We start from the raw sequence: 21,957 nt of genomic DNA on the forward strand, positions 1-21,957 counted from the left end.
GCATTAGCGACTACTTAAATTTCCAATTAAAAAAATAAGTGTTTATCGTGCACACTACCTCCTCATTTCATGAATACAGTGCGTCTTCTGATTTAATGTTCCCGCCGTCCTTGCTCTTGTCAAAATTGTCAACAACTCTAACCAGCAAGTTGCCTCAAAAAATTCCTGTCCTTTCACCTTATTTATTAATAACAACCCATGTAAACATTTCGTGTTGAGTCCCCCCGCTATGTAGACCCAGTCCGCTATGATCGTTGCGCGTGTCGTGCAAAATCCAGCCTTGCAGAAATTATTTCGCCGCTTGTCACTGTCAAATGGAGATTTGCATCTATCAAATAATTTGCACGCTTCAGCCAGTGTGTCAGCTTTGCCCGGCAAATTCCTTCAACAGGATCCACAAGTGCCCATAAAAGCCAGTAGTAGGTAGGTAAATTCGGTTCAAATTTCGAGCGCTACGTTTGTCACATCACGTTAGATCTAACCTTGACTGGCGACAATTCGTTTAGTAATGGTTAATGGTGACCTTCCGCTACATCAACAGTGTTTGTAGGTCAGTGTCATTGGGCCGAAAAGTTGAAAAGCTGTTGGTGCGAACAATGTCGAACGAGGCAACTACGTCGACTTCTAATGTTGAGCTTCCGAAGCCGAAGGGCAACCGTTTGGCGCTGGAGAAGTCGCCGTATTTGTTGCAGCATGCTACGAATCCGGTGGATTGGTACCCATGGGGGGAAGAGGCGTTCGATAGGGCGAAGAAGGAGAATAAGCTGATTTTTCTGTCTGTGGGGTATTCGACGTGTCACTGGTAAATGTTTTGATTTATGCAGGGACGGGGTTTTGCAGTTTACTTTGATATCACAGACATGATAATGATTGTTGGCATTTAAAAATATGCAGTATTTTTATAAATCTGTTTTTTTTTTAATATAAGCCAAGATTTGGTTAAAATTTCTGAAGAATGAATAACACTTCAGACTGAAGTGAAGAACAAGGTCACATGTTTTTTTTTCAAGGGCAGTTTCATAAGATGTTTATATGTAATTAAATTTTATTATTTTAGGGTACACATTCTATAAATGTTTATTTCCATAAAAGAACCACCACATACAGTGTTCTCTGTTTGTTATGAAAATCAACAATCTTTCCTATTGGTTGGAAAATACATGTCTCGAAGTCAATTTTACAGCATACTCTAAAATCACACTTTTTATTGTTGTACGTCCGTTTGGTTGTTGATTTTGGGGTGTTTTACTTAGTTACATTTTTTGGTGAAGAATAAAAAATTATATTGTTAATGCTTTGTAAGCACTAAATTTGATTATGAAATTGTTACTTGCCAAGCGTAAGCTTGAGGTTTCATAGCGCCTAGAATATAAAAAAGTAATCCCTCCGTTTTCATCTGTTATTTTAAGAATATCGCATAGGTAGTAAGATGTTAACCAACATTTGTCTCATGATTCCCACAATTTGATGTCATTTCGAAATTTTGCTGCGTAAATCCTATCAGAATTTCAGAAAGTAATATGCTTCTGTACTTGTAGTTTATTAATCCGCCTTTAGTTTACATTTTTAGAAAAAAGAAAATCATAATTGTACGATCTACAAAACCGATTATTCTGAAATCTTGCAGACGTTTAAGGTTCTTGTACACATCTGTAATCAAAATTTCCTTTCTTTATTTCCTCAAAAAATTTGATGACATCATCGTAATTTTTCGTTATCAATTTCATAATTTGGCAACTTTTTCAAAAACTAAATTTTTTAATACCTCGTTATGAAAATTTTGGCCATTTCGACCATTTTCGGATTTTAACTAAAGACATTTTCTTATACAGAAATTCGTTTCGATCTCGTTTCTTCGAAAACTTCTACCATTTTTCTAGCATCGCTTGAAATATTGGGATTTTTTTTTATTAAAAAAATTGATTTCAAACTGAATATTTCTAAAATCTTGCCTTAAGATTATAACGACGCAAAATTTTTGTAATATGCAAGTCGAAATGTATGTCCCAGTATTTCTTTTTTGGGAATTTTTGACAACTTTTTGATGTGCAGAATTTTTCAAAACCTCCCTCTACGAAAATTTTGGTTAGTTTTCGATCATTTTCAAACTTAATTAAAGACATTTTTGGGACGATAAACTCGCTATATTGTAGAATCAGCACGTCGAAATCTATGTATCAAAATTTTTTGAAAATTTTTTGACAACTTTTTGATAAGTATAATCGAAAATTTTGGTCAGTTTTAGATCTTTTTCAAACTTAACCAAAGACTTTTTTTATTGATTTCGACTTTTAGAAGTTTATTTCGGCTTCGTCCAAGAAAATATTGCGATTTTTTGGATTTTCAGACAAATTTATTTTCAAACCCAGAAGTTCTAAAATCTTTTTTTGGGACCATGAGCAGGCCAATTTTTTATAATCTGGAGGTCGAAATCTATGTCCCAGAATTTTTGGGAATTTTTTGTTCCCGTTTTAAAATTTTCAAATCCAAAATTCCGGTCAGTTTTCGACAATTTTCGATATTTCCGTATAGATTTCGACTTCCAGAAGTTAGTTTCTGCCTCATTTCCTTGGTAACTCCTACCTTTTTTTCCAGAATCGCCGATTGAAATATTGCGATTTTTTGGGTTAAGAAAAAAAAAACGAGTTTCAAACTGAATATTTCTAAAATTTTGACCTGGACCATAAACACGCTATATATTTTTTTGGGAATCAACACGTCGAAATCTATATCCCAGATTTTTTTAGTAATTTTTTGACAACTTTTTCAAAAGCAAAATTTTTCAACCCCCTCCTCTTTGAAAATTTCGGCCAATTTTGGAGCATTTTCAAACTTAACTAAAAATTTTCTTATGCAAGATTTCAACCTCTAGCAGTTCGTTATTTCATTTCTTTCGTAACTCCTAGCATTTTTCCAGCATCGGTCAAGGAAATATCGCGATTTTTTGGATAAAAAAAAAAAAAATTCAAACCGAATATTTCTAAAATTGTGTTCTGAGATCATAAACACACAAAATTTTTGCCGTTTACAGGCCGAAATCTATGTCTCAGATTTTTTGAGTAATTTTTTGTAACTTTTTAAAAGAAACATTTTTGAAAACCAAAAATTTCGGCTAATTTTCGACCATATTCGTGGGGATTTCGACCTCCTCCAGAAGTTAGTTTCAACCTCATTTCAATTTTTAGTTAAAAAAGATTTTCGATTCGAATGTTTCTAAAATCTTGCCCAGGGACCATAAACCTGCTATATTTTAGAATTAGCTCGTCGAAATTTATATCCCAGAATTTTTTGGGAATTGTTTGACAACTTTTTGATAAGCAAAATTTGTCAAAACCCAGAATTTTTTGGAAACTCTTTGCTAACTTTTTGGTGAGTAACATTTTTCTAAACCCCATTTCTATGAAAATTCTAGCCAGTTTTCGATCATTTTCAAACTTAACCAAGGACATTTTTAATGGATTTCGACATTTAGAAGTTCATTTCGGCATCGTCCAAGAAAATCTTGCGATTTTTTGGATTTTCAAAATAATCGATTTTTTAACCGAGGATATCGTAAGATCTTTTTACGGGACTATAAACATGTTAATTTTTTGTATTCTGGAGGTCGAAATCCATGTCCCAGAATTTTTTAGCAATTTTTAGTCAGCGTTTTAAAAGCAACATTTTTTCAAACCCAAAATTTCTTCTAGTTTTCAAACATTTTCGATATTTTCGTATAGTTTTCGACTTCCAGAAGTTGGTTTCGACCTGACTTCGTCGATAATTCCTACAAGTTTTCCAGAATCAGCCATTGAAATATTGCGATTTTTTGGAATAAAAAAAAAAAAAAATTTCAAACTGAATACATATTTCGAAAACCTTGTCCCGGCTCTATAAATATGCTATATTTTTGGAATCAGTACGTCGTAATCTGTACTTTAGAATTTTTTGGCCACTTCTGCAAAACATTTTCAATACCCCTCCTTGAAAATTTTGGCGAATTTTCGACCATTTTCGAAACTTAACAAAACACATTTTCGTATAGATTTCGATCTCTAGAAATTAGGTTCGGTCTCATTTCTTCCATAAATCCTGTTATTTTTTCCAAAATCGCATATTGTATTGTAAGTTTTGGATTACAAAAAAAGATTTTCGAACCGAATTTTGTCCCGGATTTTTTTAGTAATTTTTTGCCAACTTTTTCTAAAGCAAAATTTTCCAATACCCTCGTATGAATTTTTTCGGGACCATACACAGGCTAAAATTTTTGTAATCTAGAGATCGAAATCAATGTCTCTTTTTTCGAGAATTTTTAGTCGACGTTTTAAACGCAAAATTTTTCAAAACCCAAAATTTCGACCAATTTTCGACCATTTTCGACCATTTTCGACACTTCATGAAACACATTTTCTTATAGATTTCGACTTTCAGAAGTTAGTTTCGGCCTCATTTCTTCGATAACTCCTACTATCTTTCCAGAATCGCCCATTGAAATATTGCGATTTTTTGGATTAAAGAAAAACGATTTTCAAACCGAATATTTGTAAAATTTTGTCCTGATATCATTAACACGCAAAATTTTTGCCATTTGCAGGCCGAAATCTATGTCCCAGATTTTTTTGGGAATTATTTTGCAATGTTTTAAAAGTAAAATTTTTGAAAACCAAAAATTTCGGCCAATTTTCGATTATTTTTGAAACCTAGCTAAAGATATGTTGGTGTAGATTTCGACCTCCAGAAGTTAGTTTCAACCTCATTTCTTCCATAATTCCTACCATTTCTCCAGAATCGTCCACTGCAATTTTTGGTAAAAAAAAATTTTTTTCGATTCGAATATCTTAGCTTGGGACCATAAACTCGCTATACTTTAGAATCAGTTCGTCGAAATTTATATCCCAGAATTTTTTAGGAATTTTTTGACAACTTTTTGATAAGTCAAATTTTTCAAAACCCCCACAAAATTCTAGCCACGTTTCGATCATTTTCAAACTTAACCAAATACATTTTTTTATAGATTTCGACCTTTAGAAATTTATTTCGGCTTCGCCCAAGAAAATATTGCGATTTTTTGGATTTTCAAAAAAATTGATTTTCAAATCGAGGACGTCTAAAATCTTTTTTCCGGACCATAAACAGGTTAAATTTTTTGTAAATCTAGAGATCGAAATCAATGTCTTTTTTCGAGAATTTTTAGTCGACGTTTTAAACGCAAAATTTTTCAAAACCCAAAATTTCGGCTAATTTTCGACCATTTTCGAAACTTCATGAAACACATTTTCTTGTAGATTTCGACTTTTAGAAGTTAGATTCGGCCTCATTTCTTCGATAACTCCTACTATCTTTCCAGAATCGCCCATTGAAATATTGCGATTTTTTGGATTAAAGAAAAAAAACGATTTTCAAACCGAATATTTCTAAAATTTTGTCCTGATATTATTAACACGCAAAATTTTTGCCATTTGCAGGCCGAAATCTATGTCCCAGATTTTTTTGGGAATTATTTTGCAACTTTTTAAAAGTAAAATTTTTGAAAACCAAAAATTTCGGCCAATTTTCGATTATTTTTGAAACCTAACCAAATACATGTTCGTGTAGATTTCGACCTCCAGAAGTTAGTTTCAACCTCATTTCTTCCATAATTCCTACCATTTCTCCAGAATCGTCCATTGCAATTTTTGGTAAAAAAAAAAATTCGATTCGAATATCTTAGACCATATACTCGCTATACTTTAGAATCAGTTCATCGAAATTTATATCCCAGAATTTTTTAGGAATTTTTTGACAACTTTTTGATAAGTCAAATTTTTCAAAACCCCCACAAAATTCTAGCCACGTTTCGATCATTTTCAAACTCAACCAAATACATTTTCTTATAGATTTCGACCTTTAGAAGTTTATTTCGGCTTCGTCCAAGAAAATATTGCGATTTTTTGGATTTTCAAAAAAATTGATTTTCAAATCGAGGACGTCTAAAATTGTTTTCTGGACTATAAACAGGCTAAATTTTTTCTAATCTAGAGATCGAAATCAATGTCTCTTTTTCGAGAATTTTTAGTCGACGTTTTAAACGCAAAATTTTTCAAAACCCAAAATTTCGGCTAATTTTCGACCATTTTCGAAACTTCATGAAACACATTTTCTTGTAGATTTCGACTTTTAGAAGTTAGTTTCGGCCTCATTTCTTCGATAACTCCTACTATCTTTCCAGAATCGCCCATTGAAATATTGCGATTTTTTGGATTAAAGAAAAAAACGATTTTCAAACCGAATATTTCTAAAATTTTGTCCTGATATCATTAACACGCAAAATTTTTGCCATTTGCAGGCCGAAATCTATGTCCCAGATTTTTTTGGGAATTATTTTGCAACTTTTTAAAAGTAAAATTTTTGAAAACCAAAAATTTCGGCCAATTTTCGATTATTTTTGAAACCTAACCAAATACATGTTCGTGTAGATTTCGACCTCCAGAAGTTAGTTTCAACCTCATTTCTTCCATAATTCCTACCATTTCTCCAGAATCGTCCATTGCAATTTTTGGTAAAAAAAAAATTCGATTCGAATATCTTAGACCATATACTCGCTATACTTTAGAATCAGTTCATCGAAATTTATATCCCAGAATTTTTTAGGAATTTTTTGACAACTTTTTGATAAGTCAAATTTTTCAAAACCCCCACAAAATTCTAGCCACGTTTCGATCATTTTCAAACTCAACCAAATACATTTTCTTATAGATTTCGACCTTTAGAAGTTTATTTCGGCTTCGTCCAAGAAAATATTGCGATTTTTTGGATTTTCAAAAAAATTGATTTTCAAATCGAGGACGTCTAAAATTGTTTTCTGGACTATAAACAGGCTAAATTTTTTCTAATCTAGAGATCGAAATCAATGTCTCTTTTTCGAGAATTTTTAGTCGACGTTTTAAACGCAAAATTTTTCAAAACCCAAAATTTTGGCCAATTTTCGACCATTTTCGAAACTTCATAAAACACATTTTCTTATAGATTTCGACTTTCAGAAGTTAGTTTCGGCCTCATTTCTTCGATAACTCCTACTATTTTTCCAGAATCGTCCATTGAAAGACATATTGCGATTTTTTGAATTAAAAAAAAAAGATTTTCAAATCGAATATTTCTAAAATCTTACCCTGGCTCCATAAACAGGATATATATTTTTTTACAATAAGTACGTCGAAATCTGTTTCATAATTTTTTGGCTACTTTTTCAAAAATTTTTCAAAACCCGTCTTTGAAAATTTCGGTCATTTTCGGAACTTACAGACTTTTTCATATAGATTTTGACTTCTAAGAGTTAATTTATTACAATTTTTCCAGAATCACCCATTGGAATATTGCAATTTACTTATAAAATTGTGAGATGACATCAAATTTTTGATTGGGATTAACATACAAATTTTGATTAGCTTTTTAGCATCTATATTCAAAGTTTCACTATAGTCAGTCCATTAGTTTTGGAGATTATTTATTTAATAAAATAACAGGAGACTGACATTTTCGTATTCATTTGTCAGAAAACAACTCAGTTAAGAAAGTTATAACTATGAAATTTTGGTTATGACATTTTGTTTTCTGGAATTCTCTATTTAAAGAATATTGCTGTATACCACCATTATTTTTTCTCTTCAATAATTAACACAAAAACTGTAACGTAGGACACAAATTGCATTTTTCATTAAAATTTTGTTCAAGAAATGACAGCGTAGCTGCTTAAACAATTTGACAACTTGTTATCGCGGGAATAATAACGTTTATGTTAATCAAATGAACGAAAACCTACATAATTGCACTAAAAAAATGTAAACTAACAAAAACATGTTACATTGTGAGAGCGTTCAATTTTCTTCGTAGGTGCCACGTCATGGAAAAAGAATCCTTCGAAAACGACGACGTGGCCAAAATCATGAACCAGCACTTCGTCAACATCAAAGTAGACCGCGAGGAGCGCCCCGACGTCGACAAACTCTACATGTCCTTCGTGCAGGCCAGCGTGGGGGGAGGGGGATGGCCAATGTCCGTCTTTCTCACCCCCAACCTCGAACCCCTCGCCGGCGGCACCTACTTCCCCCCCGAGGACAAATACGGCAGACCCGGCTTCAAAACAGTACTCAAAAGCATCGCGGAACAGTGGCGTACCAAACAATCCGCCATAGCCAATTCCGGCAAGTACTCACTCGAAGTCCTCCGCAAAGTGAGCGAGAGGGAAATACCCTGCAAGCAGAGCATTAACGTGCCTGGGGACGAAGTCTGGAAGAAGTGTCTTCTGCAGCTGTCTCACTCGTACGAGGACGACTTCGGGGGGTTCTCCGCCCAGCCGAAGTTCCCGCAACCTAGTAATTTCAATTTCTTGTTCCATATGTACTCGAGGGATAAGAACTCCGAGCAGGGGTATCAGTGTCTGCGCATGTGTTTACACACGCTGAAAAAAATGGCCTATGGAGGTATACACGACCACGTGAATTGCGGCTTCGCGAGGTACTCGGTCGACGACAGGTGGCACGTGCCGCATTTTGAGAAGATGTTGTACGACCAAGGGCAGTTAGCTGTGTCGTACGCGGACGCCTACGTTGTCAGCAAAGACGAGTTCTTCGCGGAATCTCTAAAAGATATCCTCTTGTATGTATCTAGAGATTTGAGTCACCCTCTTGGTGGTTTCTACGGTGCCGAAGACGCCGATTCGTTCCCCTACGAAGGCGCACCACACAAGCAAGAGGGCGCTTTTTGTGTCTGGGAGTACGACGAAATCGCGAACTTGCTAGACCAAGACAAAACCGGAGAAATCTCGCATCGGGACTTATTCATTTATCACTACAACATCAAAGAAAACGGCAACGTGAGTCCAGCTCAAGACCCCCACCACGAGCTAAAAAAGAAGAACGTCCTGGTGTGTTTCGGGTCGTACGAAGACACGGCGCGAAAATTCGAAACTGACGTCGATCAAGTCAAGAAAATTCTGAAAACTTGTCACGAAGTTCTCTATGCTGAGAGGCAAAAAAGGCCGAAACCGCACACCGACACCAAGATCGTGACGTCGTGGAACGGTTTGATGATTTCTGGGTTCGCTAAAGCTGGGTTTGTTTTGAAGAATCAGGATTATATAAATCGGGCTATTTTGGCGGCGAGTTTTATTAAGAAGTTTTTGTTTAATGAGAGGGAGAAGACGTTGTTGAGGTGCTGTTATAGGGGAGATGAAGGCAAGGTCGTTCAAACGTTAGTATTGTTTTTTGTGTGAGTTTTAGAAGTAAGGGTGGATTTTGTAGGGCTGTTCCGATTAATGGGTTTTTGGATGATTATGCGTTCCTAATTAGAGGGCTTCTGGATTTGTATGAGGCGTCGTTGGATGCGGATTGGTTGTTGTGGGCCGAAGTTTTGCAAGAACAGCAAGATCGTCTGTTTTGGGATGCGAAGGGGTCGGGGTATTTTACGAGTCCTGAAAATGATTCTAGTATACTAATTCGAGGAAAGGAAGGTAATTATTAATTTAACAATTTTTTTAGTACTTATGTTGTCCAAGGATTTTTTAAAGAATGCGAAATAATTTTTGGAGGCTCTTGGTGTTTTTTTATTTAAGAATGTTAAAGAATCTCGGGAGTCTTAAAGAATGTATGTGAAAGAATGTGGAAGCTTCTAGTGTTTTTTTAAGAGTGAAAAAATTTCGTGGTATCCTTTTGTTTTTTTTTTTCAAGAATGAGAAAAAATGCCGAAAGAATAGTATTTTTTTTAAGAATGTGAAAGAATTTTTGAAGGCTTCTGGTGTTTTTTGAATGTGTAAGATGTTGGCGGAAATGAAAACACCACGGAATCGGTTACTAACGTATATTACATTGTGGCACATTGCAAGAGAATATTCGACGAGCGTAACATAGTCGCGCTGGTAGCCACGCGGACGGTCGTACCAGAAGTGTCTAAAAATATGGCGTCTACAAGTGGCGCTGTGTCGCTCTGCGCAATATAGCCATCTCGTGAAGGCGACTACACGAGCGAGCCTCGCACGGCCGACACTAGGTGTCGCTCCAACATAAGATTCTCGGGGAGTCCTAGTGTTTTTTTAAGAATGTGAAAGAATCTCGGGAGTCAGAAGCTTGTGAAAGAATTTTTGGGATATCCTAGTGTTTTTTTTTTCAAGAATGAGAAAGAATCTAGGGGAATAGTAGTGTTTTTTAAGAATGTGAAAGAATCTCGAGAGTCTTGAAGAATGGGAAAGTATCTTTGGGGCTTCTCGTGTTTTTTAAGGTTGTGAAAGAATCTCGGGGGGATCCTAGGATTTTTTAAGAATGTAAAAAAAAATTGAGGGTCCCAAGGATTTTTTAAAGTATGCGAAAGAATTTTTGGAGGTTTTTGGTGTTTTTTGAATGTGTAAGATTCTCGGGGAGTCTTAGTGTTTTTTTAAGAATGTGAAAGGAATCTCGGGGGTCTTGAAGAATGTGAAAGCATTTTTGGAGGCTTCTGGTGTAAGAATGTGAAAGAATCTCGGGAAATACTAGCGTTTTTTTAAGAATGTGAAAGAATCTCGAGAGTCAGAAGATTGTGAAAGAATTTTTGGGATATCCTAGTGTTTTTTTTTCAAGAATGCCGGGGGCTTCTAGTATTTTTTTAAGAATGTGAAAGAATGTCGGGGGATCCTAGAATTTTTTTAAGGATCTAACAAAAATGCGAAGTCCAAGTGTGTTTTAAAGAATGCGGAAGAATTTTTAGAGGCTTTTGGTGTTTTTTGTAAGAATGTGAAAGAAACTCTTGGAATCCTAGTGTTTGTTTAAGAATGTGAAAGGATTTCGGCAGTCGGAAGAATGTGAAACAATTTTTTTCTAAGAATGAGCAGGAATCTCAGGGGCTCCCACTATTTTTTTTTCAAGATTGAGAAAGAATACCGGGGGCTCGTAATATTTTTTTAAGAATGTGTAAGAATCTGGTGGGTTCAAGTGTTTTTTTAAAGAATGTGAAAGAATTTTTGGAGGCTTCTGGTGTTTTTTAATGTGTAAGATTCTCGGTTTTTTTAAGAATGTGAAAGGAATCTCGGGGGTTATGAAGAATGTGAAAGCATTTTTGGAGGTTTCTGGTGTTTTTTGTAAGAATGTGAAAGAATCTCGGGGGATCCTAGTATTTTTTAAGAATGTAAAAAAAATTGAGGGGTCCAAGTGGTTTTTAAAGAATGTGAAAGAGTTTTTGGATTCTTTTGGTGTTTTTTTTTTTAAGAATATGAAAGAATTTCGCGAGTCTTAAAGAATGTATCTGAAAGAATTTTGGAAGATTCTAGTGTTTTTTTCAGAGTGAAAAATGTTTGGGGCATTGTAGTGATTTTTTTAAAGAATGAGAAAGAATGTCGGGGGCTCGTAGTCTTTTTTTAAGATTGTGTAAGAATCTTGTGGGTTCAAGTGTTTTTTTAAAGAATGTGAAGAATTTTTGAGGCTTCTGGTGTTTTTTGTAAGAATGTGAAAGAATCTCGATTTTTTTAAGAATGTAAAAAAAATTGAGGGTCCAAGGATTTTTTAAAGTATGCGAAAGAATTTTTGGAGGCTTTTGGTGTTTTTTTTATTTAAGAATGTGAAATAATCTTAGGAGTCTTCAAGAATGTATGTGAAAGAATTTTGGAAGATTCTAGTGTTTTTTTAAGAGTGAAAAAATTTCGGGGTATCCTTTTGTTTTTTTTCAAGAATGAGAAAAAATCACGAAAGAATAGTATTTTTTTAAGAATGTGAAAGAATTTTTGGAGGCTTCTGGTGTTTTTTGAATGTGTAAGATTCTCGGGGAGTCCTAGCGTTTTTTTAAGAATGTGAAAGGAATCTCGGGGGTCTTGAAGAATGTGAAAGCATTTTTGGAGGCTTCTGGTGTTTTTTGTAAGAATGTGAAAGAATCTCGGGAAATACTAGTGTTTTTTTTAAGAATGTGAAAGAATCTTGGGAGTCAGAAGCTTGTGAAAGAATTTTTGGGATATCCTAGTGTTTTTTTTTCAAGAATGAGAAAGAATGTCGGGGGCTTCTAGTATTTCTTTAAGAATGTGAAAGAATCTCGGGGGGTCCTAGGATTTTTTAAGGATCTAAAAAAATTGCGAGGTCCAAGTGTGTTTTAAAGAACGCGGAAGAATTTTTAGAGGCTTTTGGTGTTTTTTGTAAGAATGTGAAAGAATCTCTTGGAATCCTAGTGTTTTTTTAAGAACGTGAAAGGATCTCGGCAGTCGGAAGAATGTGAAAGAATTTTTTTCTAAGAATGAGAAGGAATCTCAGGGGCTCCTAGTATTTTTTTAAGAATGTAAAAGAATGTGGTGGGTTCAAAAGTTTTTTAAAAAATATGAAAGAATTTTTGGAGGCTTCTGGTGTTTTCTGTAAGAATGCGAAAGAATTTCGGGGAATCCTAGTGTTTTTTTTAAGAATGTGAAAGAATCTAGGATAATAGTAGTGTTTTTTAAGAATGTGAAAGAATCTCGAGAGTCTTGAAGAATGTGAAAGTATCTTTGGGGCTTCTCGTGTTTTTTAAGGTTGTGAAAGAATCTCGTGGGGATCCTAGGATTTTTTAAGAATGTAAAAAAAAATTGAGGGTCCCAAGGATTTTTTAAAGTATGCGAAATAATTTTTGGAGGTTTTTGGTATTTTTTTATTTAAGAATGTGAAATAATCTCAGGAGTCTTCAAGAATGTATGTGAAAGAATTTTGGATGATTCCAGTGTTTTTTTCAAAGTAAAAAAATTTCGGGGCATTCTAATGTTTTTTTTTCAAGATTTTTAAGAATGTGAAAAAATCTGGAGGGTTCAAGTGTTTTTTTAAAGAATGGGAAAGAATTTTTGGAAGCTTCTCGTGTTTTTTATAAGAATGTGAAAGAATCTTTTGGAATCCTAGTGTTTTTTTAAGAATGTGAAAGAATGAATTTTTGGAGGCTTCTGGTGTTTTTTGTAAGAATGTGAAAGAATCTAGGGGAAGCCTAGTGTTTTTTAAGAATGTGAAAGAATCTCGGGAGTCTTGAAGAATGTGAATTGTTGTGTTTTTTAAAGAATGTGAAAGATTTTTTGGAGGCTTTTGGTGATTTTTGTTTAAATGTGAAAGAATCTCGGGAGTCAGAAGATTGTGACAGAATTTTTGTGACATCCTAGTGTTTTTTTTTAAAGAATGAGAAATAATCTCGGGGGCTCCTAGTATCTTTTTAAGAATGTGAAAGAATGTGGTGGGTTCAAGTGTTTTCTAAAGAATGTGAAATAATTTTTGGAGGGTTTTTGGTGGTTTTTGTAAGAATGTGAAAGAATCTCGGGTGATCCTAGTATTTTTTAAGAATATAAAAAAAATGGGGGGGTCCAAGGGTTTTTTTAAGAATGTGAAAGAATATCTTGGATTCCTAGTGTTTTTTTAAGAATGTGAAAGAATCTCGACAGTCGGAAGAATGTGAAAAAATGAATTTTTTGAGGCTTCTGGTGTTTTCAGTAAGAATATGAAAGAATCTCGGGGAATCCTAGTGTTTTTTTAAGAATGTTAAAGAATCTAGGGGAACAGTAGTGTTTTTTAAGGATGTAAAAGAATCTCGAGAGTTTTGAAGAATATGATAGTACAGTCGGAAGAATGTGAAAAAATGAATTTTTGGAGGCTTCTGGTGTTTTCAGTAAGAATGTGAAAGAATCTCGGGGAATCCTAGTGTTTTTTTAAGAATGTAAAAGAATCTAGGGGAACAGTAGTGTTTTTTAAGAATGTAAAAGAATCTCGAGAGTCTTGAAGAATATGAAAGTATTTTTGGGCCTTCTAGTGGTTTTTTAACAATGTGAAAGAATCTCCGGTCACCGTTTTTTTTTTTTAAGAATGAGAAAGAACCTCGAGGGCTTTTAGTGTTTTTTCTTAAGAACGTGAAAGAATTTTTGGAGGGTTCTGGTGTTTTTTGTAAGAATGTGAAAGAATCTCGGGGAATCGTAGTGTTTTTTTTAAGAGTGTGAAAGAATCTGGGGAATCCTAGTGTTTTTTTTTTAAATGAGAAAGAATCTTAGGCGCTCCTAGTATTTCTTTAAGAATGTGAAAGAATGTGGCGGGTTAAAGTGTTTTTTAGAGAATGTGAACGAATTTTTAGAGGCTTCTGATGTTTTTGTACGAATTGGAAAGAATGTTGGATTCCTAGTGTTTTTTTTTTTTTAGAATGTGTAACAATTTTTAGGTGATCCTAGTATTTTTTTAAGAATGTGAAAGAATCTGGTGGGTTCAGTCTAAAGAATGTGAAAGAATTTTTGGAGGTTTTTGGTGTTTTTTATTTAAGAATATGAAAGAATCTCGGGAGTCTTAAAGAGTGTATGTGAAAGAATTTTGGAAGCTTCTAGTGTTTTTTTTCAGAGTGAAAAAATTTCGGGGCATTGTAGCGTTTTTTTCAAGAATGAGAAATAATGGCGGGGGCTCGTAGTATTTTTTAAAATTGTGTAAGGTTCTGGTGGGTTTAAGTGTTTTTTTAAAGAATGTGAAAGAATTTTTGAGGCTTCTGGTGTTTTTTGTAAGAATGTGAAAGAATCTCGGGGGTCTTGAAGAATGTAAAAGAATTTTTGGGGCTTCTAGTGTTTTTTTAAAAATGAGAAAGAATCAGGTGCTCCTAGTATTTTTTAAAGAATGTGAAAGAATTTTTGGAGGCTTCTGGTTTTTTTTGTAAGAATGTGAAAGAATGTCGGGGAATCCTAGTGCTTTTTAAGAATGTGAAAGAATTTTTGGGTCATCCTAGTGTTTTTTTTTTAAGAATGTGAAATAATCTCGGGGAATCCTATTGTTTTTTTCAGAATGTGAAAGTGAATCTCGGGAGTGTTAGTGTTTTTAAAGAATGTGAAAGAATCTCGGGAGTCAGGAGAATGTGAAAGAATTTTTGGGTCATTCGAGTGTTTTTTTGGAGGCTTCTGGTGTTTTTTTGTAAGATTGTGAAACAATCTCGAGTACTGATGTTTTTTTTTTTTTTAAGAATGTGAAAGAATGTCGGGAGTGCTAGTATTTTTTAAATAATGTGATCTTGGGGGCTTCTAGTATTTTTTTTTTAAGAATATGAAATGACCTTGGGGGTGCCTGCGTTGTCTTTAAGAATGTGGACAAATCACTAGAGTCTGTTTTTAAGGTCGTGAAGAATTCTGGAGGGTTGCTAGCGTTTTTTTTTTAATTTGAAATAATCACGGAGCTTCTTAGTGTAAATTTTATAGTTCATTTAAAAAACTTAATTTATTTTTAGTGTATTAGTAACTCCCAATGAAACGTGTTATTATGCTATGTTTTTTTATATTTGTTTTATAAGATTAAAAATGATACTTTTTTATATAAATCAAAAATTCTAAAAGATTGGCCATTAAATTCTATTTACGGGAACGGATTCACGACAATATCATTTATCTGAACAAACTAATTTCAGCAGCAACAAAAAATGCGAACAATAAACATAGACATGAACATGAACAATGAACTGATAGTATCACTTGTACCATATCTGCATTAATACATTTGATAATGCATTTTTTCTCCACGATTTTTCAGTATCATGAATTTCTACAATAAATTTGCGATAATTTATGTCCGCCTGAGACAAAAAACTTTCCTAATCGATTACGTCTAGACGAATACCTCCTCTCACCCCCAAACTAACCCCTTTCAATCACTTCCAGACCAAGACGGAGCCGAGCCTTGCGGCAACTCAGTCAGCGTCCACAACCTACTCCGCCTCGCCGCCTACTTAGACCGACCAGACCTGCGAGCAAAAGCCGGTCGAACCCTGACAGTTTTTGCCGACCGACTCAAATCAATCCCCGTGGCTCTACCCGAAATGACATCAGCTCTGCTTCTTTACCACAACTCGCCCACACAGGTGAACACTTCTATCTCCATCGATCACCCGTAATTACCTCTGTACCAAACCAGGTATTCATTGCCGGCGAAACCGAAGACAACAACACCCAAGCTCTGCTGGACGTGGTGCGATCGAGGTACATCCCGGGAAGAATCCTGGCCGTTACCGACGGTCCCAGCGGCCGCGCGGGCCTATTATACCAGCGCCACGAGTCGCTGTCGAGACTCAAACCCATCCAAGGAAAATCGGCCGCGTACGTCTGCAGGAACTTCGCGTGTTCCTTGCCGGTGACGGAACCCGAGGAGTTGGCCAATTCGCTCGACGGGAAAGGGGAAGGGGGGCAAGCCAGCAGCAGTAGTGACGAGGAATGAAATTGCTCGTTTTGTTGTATATAAATTTTTGTAGTTTTGAGTTATGTTGAAATTTTGCGCGAGCGGAATGTGTTAAGTTTGTGGTTTTTTGCTTGTTTTTAGTTAAGTGTGGGTGTGGAGGTGAGGGTGGAGAATGAGGGAAAGGGGACGTAATTTCATAGGCTTAAAATTATAGGAGGGAATTTTTACCTACTTCATTATGTTTTGTAGAAATTTAGTTAAATGGTGCTACTAAATTCTTTGGAAGGGCGGTGAACAACAAAAAAAATGAGATAGATAAGCATTTGTGGTTTTTGCTATGTGAAATTATCTGTTAATGGCACAATTTATGTATGTGCTTTGTTTTTTGGCAATCGTTGGGCTAACTAGTTTAAAATATAAGTCGAAGGTACGAAAAATCAATCGGTTTAACTTTACGGTTGATGCGGACTCGTTTTAGCGAGTTGGTTGCGCAAAATATTGTGGCTCGTAGATGATATAAACATTTTAACTTCATGGATGTGACTTTTTTCGATGGGTGGTGTTCGGGCGCCAGTTTTTGAAAAAGCATCGGAATCACTGACAGCTACATACTAAAGACCATGTACTTTTCCGAAACGTGCTAGGTATCTACTTCCTGTTGATATCAACCATCTTTTCTGCCTTGTTGCCATTTTGTCGCTCTTCCATATAGGTCTAAAGATGTAGTTCTGGTCGCGGCACCAACTGCTACCGAAGATCTCACAGCTAAGGCGTCAGCGACATAATAGACCTGACGTGACCTAACCTGATCTTTCTTTTTTGTTTTTGTTTTGGAGAAGGGAAAAACTTCAGGTACCTTTGGTTACCGATAGTGGTTTGTTCGCTGCAATAAGCTGAGGCCATCCGGAGGAGTTCCTTCCTCTGACATCTTAAGACCGTCCTATACTTCGTGGTTCTTGTAATCTCAGCCGACCCCGGAGCCGCGAACGGTAGTATCGAATGTACGACCCAGCCGAGAATCTTCATTGTTCCGCTGCTAGGGATCTCTTCGCTCGGCATGTTCCTGGTTACCTTTCTCGATCTTTCGGTCCCTTGTGGAAGCTTAATTTCAGTATGAGCACAGAGCACGCAGCCTTGGGCGACGCCTCTACTTAGTCCCGTCTCTACACTGTCTTCGAAATTTCCTGCGGCTATTCTGACAAGGTATCCTGGAACTCCGAGTGTTTCTGGGGTATCTGCCATGGGTCCGAATTAAAAGCCTTAACGTCGAAGGTTGTCATGAGACCCAGCGTCTTCGACTTACAGTATTGATCCTGTTCGAGTTTCGTCCTCATTCAGTTCCTGGGAAAGTCCATCGTTCAGCACTTGTCCCGATTTTCGTAAGGTAGTTTCCGAAGATACCGATGCCCTAGTCAAGGCTTGAGTTGTATAGTAATTGAGAGTCCCATACGTTGCAGAGATCCAGGGCTCAAGTTTAGGGATCAAGGAGTAGGTCCACCTTCCTTTCTTGGACCTGTTCCGTTGTTCCTACCATTTTTGTAGTATCGTGTCCCGCACCTTCCCTTTCTTCTTTTCTTTTCTTCCTTTTTATATCTTCATCCTTTCCTTTACCATTACGTCAAAGGGAATCAACTCCGGTGACACTTGGCCGGCAATAATGGAGCCGGTGGGACACAAGCATATAACACAGGTGGTGGTCTTTAGTTCGAGTCTATTCTTTTCTGTTTTTTTTTTTTTTTGTATCTTCAAGGTACTGTTTGTTATACGAGTGCTTTTGCCTCAACCCTTATAACAATGTCGTCGGCGTACCCCAGCATGGTAACTCCGGGTGATTCCATTGAGTAAGCCCGAATACCTATTCTTCTCAGACTGCCGCACTTATTTGAGGAGAAATCCATCGTGGACATCTAGTGCTGGTACCTCACGATCAATTGCACTAGGTAGTACCAGACTCCTACCGGCCAAAACTCCTCCTGGGTTAGTGAGGTCGCTTGGGAACCACCTTTTGGTATTACTTCCAAGCGCCAGTCTCGATAGCGATTTGCAAATTATCGGGAGTTTCCACAATCTCCCTCTTGGTTATTTCCGGAGAGGAACCGTCAAGGCTTGGCACCTCCCCGTTTTTCAATTTTTCACATGCTTTTGGACACAGATTTTCATTTGATATGTCTGGGCATTCCAGCTTTTTCCCAATTTAGCTACGGCTTCCCGGAAATCAACGAGATCTGGTTTGATAGCCTACTTGGCGAACGTACTGTAGTTTCCCTGTCTTTTCATCTTCAGAGGATGTGGTGATGATCGTTTAGGTTTTCTTCTTCCGATAGTTCTCTCCAGTTTTCTATGTATTTGGCTATGGTGGTCATACTCAGTGTGACGTCGACAAACGAACCTTCGCCTGGTACATAAAAGGTCGGAATCTTTCCTGCGTTATGTACTACTAGGTTAAGCGCAGCCCATTCTGCAAGCATAGTTCCCTTCTTGTCGTCATACGGTGAGCCCCATATGTATATTTAGCATTCATATTTCCAGCGATAATGAGATCTTTACCGGATAGGGGAACTTCTCCTCGCAGGGTAACCAGGTTGTACGGGGGGGGGGGGGGGTGTTCTTACCTCACTAAAACTCCTCCGTTTTCCTCCTGGATCTCGCGGTACTGTTTTTACGTTGGTTTTCACTCTTTTCTTTCATCCTCTTTTGTTCTCATTATATTTCCCATATACGTTTGGATTCTCTACCAGGCTTCGGCTTGCGAGAGCGTGCACTCGACCAAGTTTCCTACTTTATCTTCTCTTCCAAGGTATAGTTCTAGCTCTTGCTTTTCCCTGGACCATCTTGGGGAGCTAAAGAGCGTGTGTTCCGCGTGGTCTGTCGCTGGTTACACGTATTTCATGAAGCTTCCATGACCGGTTAGACCCTGGGTCCTATAAAAATCTATCTCCCCAAAATTTTTACGGGCAATCTCTTTTATTAGTTTACTCGTCCATTGTGCCTTATTGGTTGCTTCATACCAGATGGGCGCCCCATATAGTATTATGTATTGTACTGTTGAATATAGCACCCTTTATTTTTTTTTAGGTCCTCTTATTTTGGATAGCAGTGTCCCTACCGCTCCCGCAGTTTTACGAGCCTTTTCTATCACACTACCGGTTTAGGCACAATCTTGTTGTGATCTTATTCGAAGACCAAGTCTGCGATATTCCTTCTATTCAGAGTAATGGTTTTAGATTTTGCCGCTGCCATACTTTTCTTTATTCTCAGCCGTGACCACCGCCACCAAATCGTCAGTGTAGCAGATTAGGGTAACCTCCTCCGGTACGTCTATCTTCATTAGGTCATCGTACAATATGTGGAACGCCTTCTCCCACTTCAGTGACCTTATTTTCTCTCAATCCGTATCTTTATTTTTGTAAAATAATCTTTTATGGTGTTTTCCTGATACCTGGAGATGCTCCTTTGCTCTAGTTTCTCGATTATGATGTCCCATGGGGCCATGTTAAAGGCGTTTTGGACGTCTATAAAGATCGCTCGCCATCACTTTGGATTTCCTTCTGCGTTCGATTTTTTGGCAATCCTGACTACGTCCTCTATCGCGTTTAGTGTCGAACGTTTTTCTCTAAATCCATATTGTTTTTCTGACCTTACATAACCTGACCTTACCTGACCTTCCAGGTTTTCGTGAACCAGAACTAGCTATCTCACAATTACCTTAGGGATTAGAGCCCATTGCTTCTGGATTGCATAGAGATACAGAGACATTTGAGCTTTCATCATTCCCGAACGTTCTTCGCCACAGAGTAAACCTTCAAAATCACACCTGAACTTCTCTTTGGTCGGCGGAACCCGTTCCACAATAGTGAGGGTGTTTTATTTTACAAAAAAAACTTCAAGACCTCACTTGGACTTCCACCATGCGGTCATGGTACAATTTTACCAAGGAAGGTCCGGGTCCACAGGTATATCTGGTCATCGTCAGTTGGAATTCGGGTGGTTTTGAAGGGTTTATCGTCGAGGGACTAACTAAAGATCTGGAGAATTTACCAGGTGGAGGTCGGATCGGACTGTATGAGGCAGTCTTTGTTGATTTTTTGCTGGTCCTCACCTTCACTACTACTGGGTCAACCATGTGGATGACTGTGCTCTAAAATCAAACTCGTACAGCGATATATTTTTTGTAGGTTCTTCAATTAGAGTCTTTGGATTGGATGATCGCATTTGATTTATTTGTATGGAGAGCTTTCGAAGAGGATAGATTTGGTTATTTAATCCGGGACTGGGGGATTGTCAGTCCCTTTGACTAATTTATTTAATTCTGTTTGTTTCTTTAACTGTGTGATATGTTTATGAAGTCGGCCTGAATTTGGACTGTGCATTAGGTGAGAGGAACGAGGGAGTATTTTAGTGTGCGGCAATCCTCGAAATTCTGGATTTTGGTTATGTCAAGGTAGTCTTACAGAAATAAACAATTAAATTTGGAGGAAACTAAAACAAATCGTTGTAATTGGCATCTGGAGTTGCAAAACATGTCGGTCAATTCCGCACTATCAAAGCCGTGCGTTTATTATAGTAAAAAAATCAGCGTGCTCCTACGTCCCAGAAACTTAAAAATGCGCCATTCTTCACTCTTGGCGGTGGAATCTAAGCTACTGTTAACGAAACATACCGATTTTCTATTTTGAAATGTGAAACATTTGTTAAACTGACCTACCTTGTTCTAAATAAGAGTCAGTCCGGATTTGAGACTATCCAGACCGTTTCCTTACAAAGAGTTTAACGAAATAATTATTACAGCGTAATAACGTCCCGCCAGAAAGACTTAATCAATCGACGAATCCAAGTTCTAGAAGATGTCATGACCTAAACCCGAAGTAGGTAAAATCGCGAAACCGCGACACTGTCACCAGCGAAGTAAAAATAGTTCAGCCGGCTTCATGTTGGTAAAGTGGTTAAAGCCCCTAAGATCGGGACTTAGAAAAGTAATTAAGTACCCCCCTAATACATCCCGGAGTTGCGTGTCCCCGGCACTAGTTTTAACTTTACCATAAGTTCGTAAAATAAGACAAACATGCGAACCCGTTATTGACAGAAAGTACGTTCGAAAGGCTCTCAGCCTCTAAGCCTAGTCATTAAGTTTGAGAATGCGAAGCGTGTTCTGACCACGATTGTGATACTAATCTCGAATGTGATACGCAAGGTTGTCGCGTTTGAATGCTTCCAGGTTAATCGAATAGTGTGACTGTAAATATGTTTTTGGCCGAAATAAATTAGCAGCAGCCGAGGGATTAGTTTAAATAACCCTCTTGGATCCTTTTTCCTCATCTCCCTATCTCCAAATCTGGACCTAACCTGTTCGATCTTCACATTTGTTTACGTTACCTGTAACGCTGAGCAGGTTTCCAACGTAAATATTTTGACTGAATTAATTTGCAAGAAGTATGCGTGCACGCCGCGCCCAACCAAATATTAAGCCCATGTCGTGTGTTTTCTTCAGAACGTGCTCACTCGACAGTTTACGTGTGAACGGGACTTCTCGATTGGGGATTCTTGTTCCTGGATGTATTCGGGTTCGTGGATGTGTTTCGGAGACATGGATAGCGATGCAGGATTGGAGGCGTGTTCGTGCATATGCAATCTTTATGCACTCAGTGCAGTTCAATTCTATTCATATATGCAAAATCGTGGCTGTTGTTGGATTTGGTAAAGGATTTGGGTGTGTGGAAGGCCTGGAACTGTTTACAAACACTGAATGGGATGATGTGCGCTGCTTTGGGCTTTAGTTTGGTTGTGCAGCAAACACGTTTCAGTCGGGAGAGGTGGGTTCTGGGAATTTAGATACCTTACGACGTTATGTTGGTGGTTT

The 21,957-nt window shown here is 37.1% G+C and overlaps 1 protein-coding gene across 1 annotated transcript; it reads left to right on the forward strand.

The window, feature by feature from the left end:
- Window positions 1-84: 84 nt before the first annotated feature.
- LOC135132993 (spermatogenesis-associated protein 20) lies at window positions 85-21,375 on the forward strand. Its single transcript, XM_064061213.1, has 6 exons — window positions 85-423; window positions 551-802; window positions 7,849-9,207; window positions 9,258-9,466; window positions 15,587-15,786; window positions 15,840-21,375. Exons 1-6 carry the CDS (start codon window positions 248-250, stop codon window positions 16,137-16,139), a joined length of 2,496 nt encoding a protein of 831 aa, XP_063917283.1. The 5' UTR covers window positions 85-247; the 3' UTR covers window positions 16,140-21,375.
- Window positions 21,376-21,957: the final 582 nt, after the last annotated feature.

Source organism: Zophobas morio, unplaced genomic scaffold (genome assembly GCF_036711695.1).
Source record: "Zophobas morio isolate AGI-343-1 ecotype UQ-CSIRO unplaced genomic scaffold, CSIRO_AGI_Zmor_V1 ptg000021l, whole genome shotgun sequence".
Classification (NCBI taxonomy): Eukaryota; Metazoa; Arthropoda; class Insecta; order Coleoptera; family Tenebrionidae; genus Zophobas; species Zophobas morio.